The sequence below is a fragment of the Hemicordylus capensis genome, chromosome 2 (assembly GCF_027244095.1).
Source record: "Hemicordylus capensis ecotype Gifberg chromosome 2, rHemCap1.1.pri, whole genome shotgun sequence".
Taxonomy (NCBI): Eukaryota; Metazoa; Chordata; class Lepidosauria; order Squamata; family Cordylidae; genus Hemicordylus; species Hemicordylus capensis.
This window is the reverse complement of record NC_069658.1, coordinates 15,512,142-15,526,961: the sequence shown is the minus strand read 5'-3', so window position 1 is coordinate 15,526,961 and position 14,820 is coordinate 15,512,142. Positions and strand designations below refer to the sequence as shown.

Genomic DNA, 14,820 nt, shown 5'->3' with positions numbered 1-14,820 from the left:
GTTGCGAAGTGTGACGGTATGAGGCAGCGGCTTGAAATGGTGAATACAGCATTTCTCGATGCATTTTTCAATGCATTGTGACAGGGTTTGGCCATTCATATTGCCCACCACTGCACTGGGTTTTCCTGGCAGGGGTTGTCCATATTCCACCTGATTCGCATTCACTGCCCCCCTCCATTTCGAGACAGTGGGGGTCACAGAGCGGGTGGGGAACCACTGACGTGACAAACTCTTTTATTATTATTATTTCTCGGTGCCTTTGTGCAAAGCCACCATCAGGCGGAAGTGCAGCTAGGGCCGAAAGCAGGCCCTTGTGCAAGAAACAGAATAATCTTTATTTTATTTTTAATTGTGGCTTTACATTTCAACAGATCATCGATCTGCCGAATAAGCCAGACAATCCACAGCACACACAAAAAGGAGGAAACATGAATGTATCCAAAAGATAAGTCTGATGAAAAACAAAAGCAAATGTGATTGAAATAAAAAGCTGAAAGCAGATAAAGATCAGGTTGCAGCTTTGTGCAAGAGGAAATAGGTGGGGAAATAAAAATTTTAAAAAAATTCATTTCACAGAAAGATTATTTCATGAACGAGACAGAAAGGGGCTGTAAAAATTAACAAATCTTTGCACCACAATTTGAACCGTCCACATCACACCACACTGCAACGCATACATGACGGGGCAAGCCTCCCACAATGGAAAAATACAGCTACTTTCCTGCAATGCATATAGTTTATAGAGCTACGATGCATCAATAAAATCCAAAACAAGGCATCGGAAATATGAATGGCACCCTACTGATAGCACAATGACCGCAATGTCCAAACAAGGGGAAATACAGAGGGGCATGTAGCCGACACGTCGCAAAACTGTTGCAGCATGTAATCTGGAAAATGCCCAGATGTTACATTAAAATCCATCATTTTAAACAAAAGACCAGTCCTGGAAGGCTCCATTCTGCATGGGACCAAAGCATATGTAGCAGACAAAGATAAAGTGTGCTGTCAAGTCGATTTCAACTCCTGGCGCCCACAGAGCCCTGTGGTTTTCTTTGGTAGAATACTGGATGCGTTTACCATTACTTCCTCCCTCGCAGTATGAGATGATGCCTTTCAGCATCTTCCTATATTGCTGCTGCCCGATATAGGTGTTTCCCATAGTCTCGGGGTCATACCAGCGGGGATTTGAACCAGCAACCTTCTGCTTGTTAGTCAAGCCTTTCCCTGCTGTAGGGGGGAAGGTTAAAACTTTCCTTCTAAGAACATAAGAACAGCCCTGGTGGATCAGGCCCACGGCTCATCTAATCCAGCATCCTGTTTCACACAGTGGCCCACCAGATGCCTCTGGGGAGCCCCCAGGCAAGAGGAGAGGGCATGTTACTGTTGCTCTCCTGCAACTGGTATTTAGTGGAATCCTGCCTTTGAGGCTGGAGGTGGCCTCTAGCCACCAGACTAGTAGCTATTGATAGACCTGTCCTCCATGAATTTATATGTGCTGCTTTCCTGATGAAAATTACCTTTTCACTTGCTATTTTCCCTGGGAAGGAAGCTGCCTTCATAGGACAATTAGCAGCTTGGAAGGGGCATTTTTTAATCAGGACCATGACATGAAAGAAAATGTTAAATTTCCCACTTCACACACATACTATGGTTCTGTTCTACAATGGAGGCTCCATGGCTGCTTTTTTTTTTTTTTTTAAGAAAGAAAGCTGGGAGGACTATGATGTATTTAACATCACGGTTACTTTGGCCCTAATACTTGAGGTCTAGAAACATGATTTTTTTAACAAAGTGAAAAGGTATGTTTCCCCGCATACTATTGACTACACTCACTACTGGTTTTTGCATTTGCACAGTACACTTGGATGACATAGCCCTATGAATGACTGCAGTGTGGTTTATAATTCAACAGCCATTCTGTTTCAGATCAACTGACAGTCTAGAACAAAAGTGGATTTTACCATTGCATTATCTGCTGGGTCTGCAGTTCCTGGAAGCTGTGAATAGAAGCATTCTGAATGAATCATATTATTGGTCTCTCACAGAGTACCCAGAGCCAGCTCTGACCTGCTCCACAGAAACCATCTCATACTGCAGGCATACGGCACCCTTCCACTGCTGCTAGTTAAGCTGTTCCATTCAATCCCCACACACCATTCCCCACCCCTCCATTTTGCCACCATTCCTAGAAAACAGTTGCATGTTAATCTCAGGGAAGTACTGTCAGAAGGTCTGACCTGTGTATTCCGTACACCACAGCAACTGGTACACCATGCAAAAATCAGGTCTTGTGCCTCTTGGACAGGGCTGCATATTCTCTGAAAACATTTACATAATTCTGAACCCAGGCAATACACATTCCGCACTAAGCAGAACGAGATTCTGCAACCTGAATATGCAAATGTGCGTCTCTGTGGAGCTTTGGCGATTGTGGAAGCTTCCCCTATATTTCTTACTCCCCCTGAATTTCCTATTGGGGTTCTTAACATTTGCAATATTAAAATCATGCATTACCAAGTATCAACGCAAACGTCCCCCTAATTAAGGGCTCTTAGAGGGATTATTCAGATAGATAGCAAAAAAATAAAAATAAAATCCATCTCCGCAACAGTCCTTGTCAGTTCCCATTACCATTTTGCAATCACATTAATCTAGTTAACTTGCCTGTTTCAGCTTCAGCAAAAGCTTGCCTGAGCCACTATATGTCCATTTGCAACAATCCATCAGACCCGCAACAACCCATTTTTAGTTGTCATTGTTATGCTTTTTCACAACCATAATCTTCACTGTTACTAACACATTTTCAATAAGGATTTTCTAGTCAATTCAGCATAGAGATGGCATCAGTGGGGCTAGCATGACTTGGCACCTGAGGGCCCACACCCCTGCAGGGGGCCCATTTCCAAAAGCCCCTGCCCCAGCCCCTTCTGCAGCTTCTCCTCCTCACCAGTGCCCCCTGCTTGCTTGCCCTTTCCCCTTTCCCAGAGGGAACAAACAAAATGCCCATGCTCAAGTCAAGCCACTCAGGAGCTGTTGTTGACCCAGCAAAAGCCAGTGCCAAGGAGGGGGCCCAGGGTCGCTTGGAGTCCTGCCCTCTCCTGGATCTCAGGCCAGCCCCACTCCAAAGCTGGTGTCTGAACTGGCCTCCCCCTTCTCCCAAGTAGACTCATGGGGAGGGAAGCCCCAAGCAGCCAAGCAAGTACTCCACCTCTGAAGCTGGAGCTTGGCCCTGGCACACCATCACCTCTATGTGGGGGGGGGTGATGTAGGGAGTTCTAGGGATAGGACAGGAGCCCCACTGGGGAGTACAAGGTCCCCAGGGCTCTTCAAAGGGGTTGTCAGAAGAAGAAGCAACACGATCAGACTGCTCAGGGCCTTGTGGAGCTACGGGGCTATCATCAGGGCCGGAGGGTCTTGGTTCAAGTGTGCATCTCCTCCATCTCCTCCTCCTCAGTCTCCTAGGTGGGTCCTGACACAAAAGCCGTGAAAAAGACAAAGAGGAGCAGCTGCTATTGAACGCTCTTCCACTTCCCAGCCAGCTCTCTCCCTGGCAATAGAGAAAGTAAGAATGATAAGAGGTGTCGGCAGCAGAAGCAATGGAGGGGCCCACTTTGCCTCCCTCCATCAAGGAGGAAAGAGTCCACCCAGAACGTCTTGCCCAAGAGCCGAGTGCCAACAGTGACAGAATACAATCACAAATTCAACCATTTTTGAGTTTGATCCCCATTATTAGAAAAACACTTCATACGAATATACGAATACAACAAATATTTATATACCGCTTTTCAATAGAAGTTCCCAAAACAGTTTACAAAGATATAAATAAACAAACAAAACGGCTCCCTGTCCCCAAAGGGCTCACAATCTGAAAAAGCAACATAAGACAGACACCAGCAACAGCCACTGGAGGGATGCTGTGCTGTGGATGGATAGGGCCAGTTGCTCCCCGCCCTGCCAAACAAAGAGAATCACCACTTTTAAAGGTGCCTTTTTGCTCAGTTAGCAGGGGGATTAACTTTTGGCAATTAACTTTTGCCAACATTCCTATACCAAGGACAGATCAAATATAGAATATAAAGACAATGGATGCATTTTTCCAGCATTGGGAAAGGAATCAGCACAACTAATTGGATTTTGATTTATTAAGATTATGAGGAACATTTGCGGCACATTAATGAGGTGTCATTTAAACGGTGGATTAAAGAATGGATAAATAGGTATCACTTCTTAATTATCTGTATCTAATAATACTGATGGGTATGAACTGAATGATGGAGGAATATCTAATAGGAATGGGTGAAGAATAGTATTTTGGTATTTCTCCATCCAGTTTCACTATGTTTATATACATATATTTAAATTGGCATCATTTATGTTACCAACAAATAGTAAAACAGTATCAAAATAAAATACAAACAATTTAAAATAAAATATTAAATCATAAAAAACCCATAATATCCCTAAAACAAGCAAAGCTTCAGCACAATACGCAGCACATGAATAAAATGAAGGAAAACAAGGATTTTGGGAATGCACTCCTGCAGAAATCTGTAATCTGAGTTCATTATTGGCCTTCAGGAGAGCCCTTAAGACCTATTTGTTTGGCCTGACCTTCCACGGTTTTTAAATTGCTTTTAAACCATAAAGGTTTGGCCTGGTTTTCCAGGGTTTTAAAAACAGTTTTAATTGTTTTAATAATGGTTTAATTTATTTTTTTTAACAGTTTTTGATTTTAACAGTTAATTGATTTTAGTTTTGTTTTGATGTAAACCGCCCTGAGCCATTTTGGAAGGGTGGTATAGAAATCAATCAATCAATCAATCAATCAAACAAATAGTGATGGGACTAGGATGGCCTCCCTGGGGAGGGTATTCCACATCTGTGGTGCCACAGCCGAGGAAGCCCTGTCTCTCGTGCTTCACTTCTGAAGACAGGGGAATACAGAGTTTACGATGAATATTTATATACCGCTCTTCAACCAAAGTTCTCAAAGTGGTTTACATAGAAAAATAAATAATACATTGATAGGATGGTCCCTTGTCCCCAAAGGGCTCAGAATCTGAAAAGAAACAGAAGGCAGATACCAGCAACAGTCACTGGAGGGATGCTCTGCTGGGCTGGATAGGGCCAGTTGCTCTCCCCCTGCTAAATATCAGAGAATCACCACTTTAAAATGTGTCTCTTTGCTCAGCTAGCAGGGGTCTTGCTCAGTTAGCAGGGGTTTCAGTTAGCAGTTTAGCCTCAGATGTTGATTGGTGCACAAGAATATATGGGGGAAGGTGCTCCCCAGGAATGGAGAGGAGAGGAGAGTTGGTCTTGTGGTAGCAAGCATTACTTGTCCCCTTAGTTAAGCAGGGTTTGCCATGGTTGCATATGAATCGGAGACTACATGTGAGCACGGTAAGATATTTCCTTTAGGGGATGCTCTGTGAAGGGCATCTAGATTCCAAGTTCCCTCCCTGGCATCTCCAAGATAGGGCTGAGAGAGATTCCTACCTGCAAGCTTGGAGAAGCTGCTGCCAGTCTGTGTAGACAATACTGAGCCAGATGGACCAATGGTCTGACTCAATATATGGCAGCTTTCTGTGTTCCTATGTTCCTATGATGCAGAACCCAGATCATTTACTCCCCTGCCTCATTCTACCCCACAACAGCCTTGTGAGGTAGCTTAGGCAAAGGAATAATGACTAACCCAAGATCACCCAGTGAGTGGAGAGTGAAACTCCTATAGTAACGCTTTTAGTTACCATACCTCACTGGATCTCACTGTGTATGCAAACATATGGAAAGAGAAACATTTGTGAAATAGCCTAGATTTAGGATGGATTGCAGTTAAGATGCATTAGCATATCATTCTATAATCATCAGAATTCAAGAGCTCGCCTGGCTTCACCTACAAAAGGAGCAAGTGCAGGTTTTGGGGGTGGGCTGTTGCCTGAGCAGCGAACAGACACCCACCTCCCAAGGTGCTGCAGTTGCTCTGGCTGGCATGTGCAGAGAGGAGTGCTGCCCAAGGTAATGCAATCTGACAGTTGCAGTGTGTGTGACCCAGCCAGCACCCTTGGAAATGAATGTGTTGAACTTTCCCTTCGCTGGCTCTGTACTTTTCCACACATCCAGCCCTTCGCAGATGAGCAAACGGGGCCAATGCACTGGGGACTGAGGTGATGCAGTAAAGCGGCAGCAGCATGCTCACACACAACCTTGCTCTGGTTTTCGGTCAGCATGTCAGATCCTGGGCAGATGGATGGCAGAAAGAGCTGGGTCAGGGTCGCTCGACTTGCAACGCAGAATCAGCGGAAGTCTCCTCCTGGTGCTGGGGTGAATCAAAACAAAACAATCTGGGCCCCAGCAGCCAGAGAGCTAGTTAAGTTAACTGGGCAAAGAGACGCCTTTTAAAGTGACAGCTCTCATATATACAGCAGGGGGAGAACAACTGTCCCTACTTATCTCAGCATAGCATCCTGCAGAGCTGACGCTGGTGTAGAACGGGAGAAGGTACAGAAGTGGGCAACCAAGACGATCAGGGGCCTGGAGCACTTTCCTTATAAGGCTAGGCTACAGCATCTGGGGCTCTTTCGTTTGGAAAAGAGGCGACGAAGGGGAGACATGGTCAAGGTGTATAAAATTATGCATGGAGTAGAGAGCGTGGACAGAGAGGAATTTTTCTCCCTCTCTCACAACACTAGAACCAGGGGTCATCCCATGAAACTGAAGGCCAGGACATTTAGGACCAACAAAAGGAAGTACCTTTTCACACAGCACATAATTAATCTATGGCACTCTCTGCCACAGGATGTGGTGATGGCCGCTAGCTTGCATGGCTTTAAAAGGGGCTTGGACAGATTGATGGAGGAGAGGTCTAACAATGGCTGTTAGTCTGAGGGCTATAAACCATCTCCAGCCTCAGAGGCACGATGCCTCTCAATACCAGTTGCATGGGAATAACAGCAGGAGAGAGGGCATGCATATACCTCTTGCCTGTGGGCTCCCCAGAGGCATCTGCTGGGCCACTGTGTGAAAGAGGATGCTGGACTAGATGGGCCTTCTTGGGCCTGAGCCAGCAGGGCTGTTCTTCTGGAGGGAAGGTGAGGCCAGCCCGGAGGAGCCAGCATCTGGGCTGGTAAAGTGGAGAGGCAGCAAGGGGGGGGTGATGTTAGCCCTGGCTTCAGGTGAGCAAGCAGGGTCAGTGAGGGAGGTAGGGCGGCATGTTGCCTTCTCCTCTAGAGGCAAAGGCAATAGGCCAGCTCTTGGACGAGGACTGGAGAAACCCAATTTCATATCCCTGTCCAGCTCTGAAGCACATAGGATACTGCCTTATACAGAGTCAGACCAGGGGTCTATCTAGCTCAGTATTGTCTACACTGACTGGCAGTGGCTTCTCCAGGACTCAAGACAGGTATTTCCTAACCCTACTGGGAGATGCCAGGTAGGGAACCTGGGCCCTTCTGCAAGCCTCACCCCTGAGCTGCAGCCCCACCCCACCCCGAAACAGGAATATAGACACTGCCTGACTGTCACTGAGTCAGACCTTGGGTCCCTCTAGCTCAGTATTCTCCACACTGACTGGCAGCAGCTCTCTGAGGTTTCAGACGAGGGTCTTCGTAGCACTACCTGGAGATGCTGCCAGGGATTGAACCTGTGGCCTGCATCCCTGGGGAGACACGTATGGGAGCAGGTGCTCCATCGGGTGACACAGGACGCAGGTTATTTCCTCCAAGCCCGAATCCATCCAAGCAGCAAGTTCCAAAGGCCCAGGAGCAGCCGAGCACTTAGCTCATCCGTCAAGTGCAACTGTGCATTATCTGAATGTGGGCCAGATGCTGCAAACTCAGAGACAGCTCCCAGCAGACAACCACAAAACAAAATGTTGGCTGGTTAGGATCTATTTGTTCTGCAGCCATCAGCAGCGCTGGTTACTTCAAGGGTACATTACCTCAGAAGACACTGCCAGAATACAGAACAGCTTAGAAGCACGGTGGGGAAAGGAAGCTGGAAGGTTTGAGTGTCCCTTTCCAGTACCCTTTTCTCTTCACCCCGGGGTTGTCCAGCTTGGCTCCCCAGATGCCAAAGGCCATTGCAGCTGGGGGTGATGGGAGATGTAGTCCAATAACATCTGGGGACCACGTTTGGGAACCCCTGACTTAACCCATCTTTCTGGGAGCTGTTCTAAGCCATTTGGAGGATAGTTTTCACTTGACACTTGATACTTTGGTTACACATACACAAAGTCATTGGTTACCAGTTTGCTTCTGAGCCAGATTGTTTTGACCTTTAAAGCCCTACAGCATCTCCACCTAGCATCTCAGGCCCTGCTCGCGGCCCCATCACAAATGGAAATCCAGTTTGCAGGGACTAGTGACAGGGCCTTTTTGGTAGTGGCCCCTCAGATTTGAAATGCCCTGCTGGAGGAGATCCGCCATGCTCCCTTCCTCAGGGTTGTTCAAAAACAACTGAAGACCCATCTTTTTAGAGAGACTTTTAAATGTTTTAATCGTTGCTTCTATCTGGTGGGTTTTTAGCCTTTAACCTTTTAATGTGTGAATTTTAAATGTGGTTTTAACCAGCTCGCTTAATTTGCATTAATTGTATTAATGTTATATTGCTTTATATCATGCCTGCTCAACTCCGGCCCTTCTGCAGATGTTGGCCTACAACTCCCATAATCCCTGGCTATTGGCCACTGTGGCTGGGGATTATGGTAGCTGTAGTCAAAAAACAGCTGGGGGCCCAGAATTGAGCAGGCCTGCAATTTTATGTATTTTATTAATTTTGCAAACAATGTATAGGAAACCCTGGAGAGAGCCTGCACCTAGCTCTCTGCTCCAGCCCCTGGCTTCACACTCTTACCCTGCCCTGATCTCTGGACTGAGCTCCTCATTCTTAACGTTGTGTGACCTACCTCATCTCCCAGGAACAGGGGGTGCAGACAAACATAAAATGCATGTGCCTTGTGTCAGTAGTGAATGACACATGTGCAACTACATAAGTGATGTTTGTGGCCAAACATACAGAAATGGCAATCCAGAAAAGGGTATTTTGTGCCATTTGAACATATGTGCATCATAGGAACATAGGAACTGCTTTATACCGAGTCAGACCCTTGGTCCATCTAGCTCAGCACTGACTGGTGGTGGCTTCTCCCAGGTTTCAGGCAAGAGTCTCTCCCAGCCCTACCTGGAGTTGCCAGGGATTGAACCTGAGACCTTCTGCATACAAAGCAAATAGGAACATAGAAACATAGGAAGTTGCTTTATGCTGAGTCAGACCATTGGTCAATCTAGCTGAGCATTGTCTACCCAGACTGGCAGCAGCTTCTCCAAGGTTACAGGCAGGAGTCTCTCTCAGCCCTATCTTAGAGATGTTGCCAGGGAGGGAACTTGGAATCTTCTGCATGCAGATGCTCTTCCCAGAGCTAGCTCCACACCTGCTCCAAGTTCTAGTCCGATGGGCATTAGAGAGAAAGAACTGGAGGGAGACACGAGCCGACCTTCTAACTAACCACTTACGGCCGGAAAGACAGGACAGTAGCACAGATCTGTTGCTCTTGCTGCTTGCAAACAAAGTCTAGGGCTTGCAAACGAGGCTAGAGTTGTGCCAGCACACACATGCATTGCTTACCTTTGCGCAACAGTTGCACAACTGCAGCATGCCTTCCTGGTTTTAAAAGGAAAGCTTTCTGCACATAGGAAGAACATAGGAAGCTGCCATATACTGAGTCAGTCCATTGGTCTATCAAGCTCAGTATTGTCTTCACAGACTGACAGCAGCTTCTCCAAGGTTGCAGGAAGGAATCTCTCTCAGCCCTATCTTGGAGATGCCACCAGGGAGGGAACATGGAACCTTCTGCTCCTCCCAGAGCGGCTCCACTCCCTAAGGGGAATATCTTACAGTGCTCACACTTCTAGTCTCCCTTTCATATGCAACCAGGGTGGACCCTGCTTAGCTAAGGGGACAAGTCATGCTTGCTACCACAAGACCAGCTCTCCTCTCCAAGTGCAATAGAGCAAAAGCGCAATCTCACAACTCTCTGGGCTGGTTCTCATGATGAAAATGTGAGTAGGAGCGACACCCAGCCAAGCTTCAAGCCTCAAGAAATGGCCAGCAAACATCAAGGTATGGAGAGCAGATGCAATCATGAATTGTCCCCTTTTCAGGGTCTGACCTGGCTTGCATTTGAATGGGAGACTACATATGTGAGCACTGTAAGAAATTCCCCTTAGGGGATGGGCTGCTCTGGGAAGAGCAAATGCCTGCTTGCATGCAGAAGGTTCCAAGTCCCCACTACCCCAGCATCTTCACATAGAGCTGAGAGAGACCCCTGCCTGTAACCTTGGAGAAGCCGCTACCAGCCTGTGTAGACAATACTGAGCTTGATGGACATATGGTCTGACTCAGTATATGGCAGCTTCCTATGCTCCTGTGTAAGGTAGGAGGAAGGGAAAGTGATTGCGTGTTAGCCATGTTGTGGGTAGGATGGGGTTGGCCAACTCACATTGTGGACCCGGAATGGCAGGGAGGGCAGAGGAAAAGTATGCCCCATACAGAGGCACTCTTACCCCTGGGCTTCGAGGCCAAAGTCCGGGGCCTCCACACAGGGGCGTATCTAGGGTGGGGCAGGCAGGGCACATGCCCCAGGCACCACTTGAAGGGGGGGCGCCATTTCTTAAAATTTAAAAAAAGGCCACCAAAACCAAAATGGCCACTGGACATGCTCAAATGGCCTCTGTGAGGCCCTAGACCATGCCAGGCCTTGCAGAGGCCATTTGAGCAAGCGTGGTGGCCATTTTGTTTTCAGCAGCCATTTTTTAAAAAAAATATTTTTAAAAATGACCACCGCACATACTCAAATGGTGCCTGTGAGGCCCTAGAGGCCAGTGGGAGGAGGGGGAAACTTTGCAGACCCCCACAGCAGACCCCCCCAAAGGGGCTACAGGTAATTAAAAAAATTAATATAATATAGGTCACTGTACACATATTCAGATTGGCACTATGTACAGAGAATCAGGCCTTGTAAATACTGCGCTGAAGTTTATGAGCTAAGATTGTATTCATTTGCTCTTACTTTGCTTCTTGTGATAAGTGAGTTAAATGTGATGTCAATAATATGGCTATTAATGGTGAGTTGGTCTTTGAATCAGTGTGAAGCAGCAACATGGACTTGCTTCACGGGGTTCTTGGAAGGAGGCGACATAGGTGGGGGTCCTCGAAAGGACTGCAGACACACTATTCTTGGCCATTAATTATTGGTTCTCAGCACAGACTGACTTTACCAGCAGGAGGATCTGTGCCCACCAGTGATGACGCAGCTCTCCTCAAATTAGACCAGGCAAAAAAGGAACACCCTCCTGCTTGCTCAGTGCATCTGGCTGTGGGAGGGATGGAGAAGGAGCTACAAGCTGGGAACTCCCCTGCCGTATGGCAAGAGCTGTGTGTAGAGCAGATTGCATGCGTAGCACGTGGTCCATCCACGCCCCCATGCTCAAGTCTATAGTCACAGCCCCCGATCCCGCAGCTTGAATGTAGAGATAATGAGATACACAAAACTTGGGTGGATAAAGACAGTGTCAGTTTCTGCCTGCTTGTGCCCGTTACTCACTGCTGTCTCTCATCCACTCAGTGGGTGGTGGTGGTATGTGGAAAAAGTTTTTGCTACTAAGCCTTTTGTGGGCGTTTTTGCAATATTCTGCACTGCTGAAGTCACGAATATTTGGGGATGGGTGCATTGTTTTTGCATGGATGCCTCCTCCACAACTTTATCTCTCCATGGTGTTTGGAGACTGTGAACAAAAACTATGAATGTAACCTACCACTAGCAGAAGGCTGATTGAAATCAGCAATTTTGATGATTCCATCTCTCTCTGATGAGTGGTCCACATAAATCTCCAAGGCGTTTTCCAGATTAGACCCTGCAACGGGGTCACATCGTATCTTGGAAGTGTGCTTCCACACTTCCTGCATTCTGACACCACATTCCCTACGCAGGCAGCAGGGTGCCGTTCACATTTCCAATGCCTCGTTTCGAATTTAATCACTGCAATATAGAGCTAGGACGTTGTATATACAGTGTAAGGAAGTTGCCGGATTGTAAGGAAGTTCGGGTTGTTAGTTTCTGCAAGACTGAACCCCCTGCTGTTTACATTTCAAATGCGACTTGCCAGAACAGAGGCATTTTAATGCTGTTGAGCAGCTAGTCTGGAAAGTGCCCAGGGGAGGAGGACTGGTCTTGTGGTAGCAAACATGAATGGCCTCCTTTGCTAAGCAGGGCCTGTCTGGTTTGCATTTGGATGGGAGACTACATGTGAGCACTGTAAGGTATTCCCCGTAGGGGATGGGGCCAGAGCTCAGTTGAAGAGCATCGGCATGCTTGCATGCATGCAGAAGGTCCCAGGTCTACTCCTTGGCACCTCCAAGATATGGCTGAGAGGAAGTCTTCTTCTTGCCTGCAACCTTGGAGAAGCCACCGCCAGTCTGGGTAGACAATACTGAGCTGGATGGACCCATAGTCTGACTCGGGACAAGGCAGCTGCTTCTTCTTATGCTCCTATCAGGGTCACCAGCTGGACTGGATTGCCCCCAAAACCATCTCACTGCAAGGCGGCAGCCACCAAGAGACTTGTGGTGGCTGCTGCGCAGCATCCAGCTTGGGTGAAACTGTCCCCTGCTCTGGGCACCCAAGAATACCTCCAGAGCATTGAGTGCTCTAGTCCAACTTAGCATACCTCCACGCACTGATAATTTGGTGGTTCCTGCAATGGCCTCTCCCAAACCAACAACGCAGAGGGAAGCGATTGTAAAAGGCTTCACACCAAGGGTTCTCAAACAGTGGGGCAGTCCTAGCACCTCTTTCCCTCCAGGGTCTCAGCAGGGCCTCAAAGTCCTTGGCATTCTACTTGGGAGTTATTCGCACTTGGCTTCAGGCTTTGGGATAAATGGTGAGCGAAGCCACTTCAAACTACACTCACAGCATTGAGGGTAGGGATGTGTGAACTGGTCCAGGTGGTTTGGGGGTTCGGTTTTGGGGACCAGGGGTTTGGGGGTTTGGGTTAGAACTGGCACCCCCACCCCAGTCCAGCCGGACTGAACCAACCCCCCCGCCCCAGTTCACAATTTTTTTTAAATTGTTTTTTTAAATTTGCCTGTTGCCCCTTTGGGGGGCTTCCTAAAGGCTGCGGGGTGGGGGGAGGTCCACAAAGGTTTTCCATCCCCCGCCAGCCTCTTAAATCACTGCCATGGCCTGTTTTAATAATCCTTTGGGTCCGTTTGGGCCTCCATATACTGGCATGGTGGCCATTTTGGAGGCTGCTGCACATGCTCAAACGGCCTTTGCGAGGCCTGGCAAGGCCTCAGGCCTCACAGGGACCATTTGTGCATGTGCGGCAGCCATTTTTTTCAGCGCAGAGGCCATTTGAGCATGCGCAGCGGCCTCCAAAATGGCCACCACACCAGTATATGGAGGCCCGAATGGGCCATAAAGGATTATTAAAATGGGCTGCAGCAGTAATTTAAGAGGCCCGTGGGGGGAGGGGGAACCTTTTGGGGACACACACACCCCACGGTCTTTAGGAAGCCCCCTGAAGGGGCGACAGGTAAATTTTAAAAAAAATTATTCGCGAACCACCACCCCCGAAGTGGGGTGGGGGGTTCAGGGGGTGCCGGACCAAACCATTTGTACCTGAACCGAACCGCATCAGCCGGTTCTGTGCACACCCTTAATTGAGGGATGCAGCCCTTCGCCTCTGCTCTCAGGTTTTGTTTTTGCAAGTTCACATCGTGTGCCTCCATGTTTTCCTTCTAGCCAATGGGGGGGGGAGCTTCCTAAAGAGCTACATCTGCATTTCTAAAGAAAGTATCCCTCTTATCATGCTAATGATTCTACATCAGTGCCTCTCCCTATTTTCTCTTGCATTTCCCGAAAAAGTAGCTTAAAACCACCATTTTTAAAACCCGGAAATACCTCGAGATAAGCTTGAATTCACAAGACAAAGCCCGACTTGTGTGTGGAGTGGGTCCAAGGGTCTCGACGGGACTTCGGAGTAAGTCTGGCTAGTGTATGAACGCACACTCTCCCTCCCAAAAGAGATTCGGGGCAGCAGCCCTGTGTGTAAAGCCTCATGGAAACAATGTGCTGCTCTTGCTATTCCAACTGTTTATTTTCACTCTTCCTGTCTTAGGAACATTGGAAGCTGCCTTATACTGAGTCAGATCTTTGGTCCAGCTAGCTCAGTATGGTCTGCAATGACTGGCAGCAGAACTCCAAGGTCTCAGGCAAGAATCTTTCCTAATGCTTCCTGGAGATGCATTCCCTGCCATTCATTCTAGTTCACTCCCTAGAGTCTACATGATCCTTGACTTCTTGTAACAGAGCCCTGTCCCCCACCAATCACTGCATCTTTCTAAGCGAGGGGTGTGGCTAGGGGGATCTGGCCGTCAGGGTGGGGGTGTTCAGGGGGAGCACCTGCACTTCTCCATTTGCGACGACATCCCTGTGAATCTCAACCTTGGGTCCCAGAGGCTGTGGGACTACAACTCCCATCACCCAACCTCTGGGGATCCAAGGCTGAAAAGGCCTGCTTTACGCAGACACTGGAACAGCTGTCCAGAATCAAAGGTAAAAAGAGGAAGAGGGACGACTTTTCAAAGAACACGAGCTGAGTACAAGGACATGGGGAGTGAGCCTGCAGGCAGCCACTCCAGCTGTCAACCTCTCCTTGTCACTGCTCTGCCCTGGCTCCAGGAGCTCACTCATTCGCACGCTCCTGTCCTCCCCCCCCCACCCCCACCCCCCGCCGCCTGCTTTAAATGGAGCAGACAAAG

The 14,820-nt window shown here is 48.0% G+C and overlaps 1 protein-coding gene across 4 annotated transcripts in view; it reads right to left on the bottom strand.

Moving 5' to 3' along the window:
• Positions 1–14,820, bottom strand: part of MAPK4 (mitogen-activated protein kinase 4) — a 131,706-nt gene that overhangs the window by 24,034 nt on the left and 92,852 nt on the right. The window contains exon 1 of one of the 4 annotated variants that reach the window (XM_053288443.1): positions 6,207–6,272. The exons of the other annotated variants lie outside the window; for them this stretch is intronic. Within the exon in view, the coding sequence (XP_053144418.1) occupies positions 6,207–6,230 (24 nt within the window). The 5' untranslated portion in view covers positions 6,231–6,272. Of the gene's footprint in view, positions 1–6,206; positions 6,273–14,820 lie in introns of those variants that run through there. 4 annotated transcript variants of the gene reach the window in all.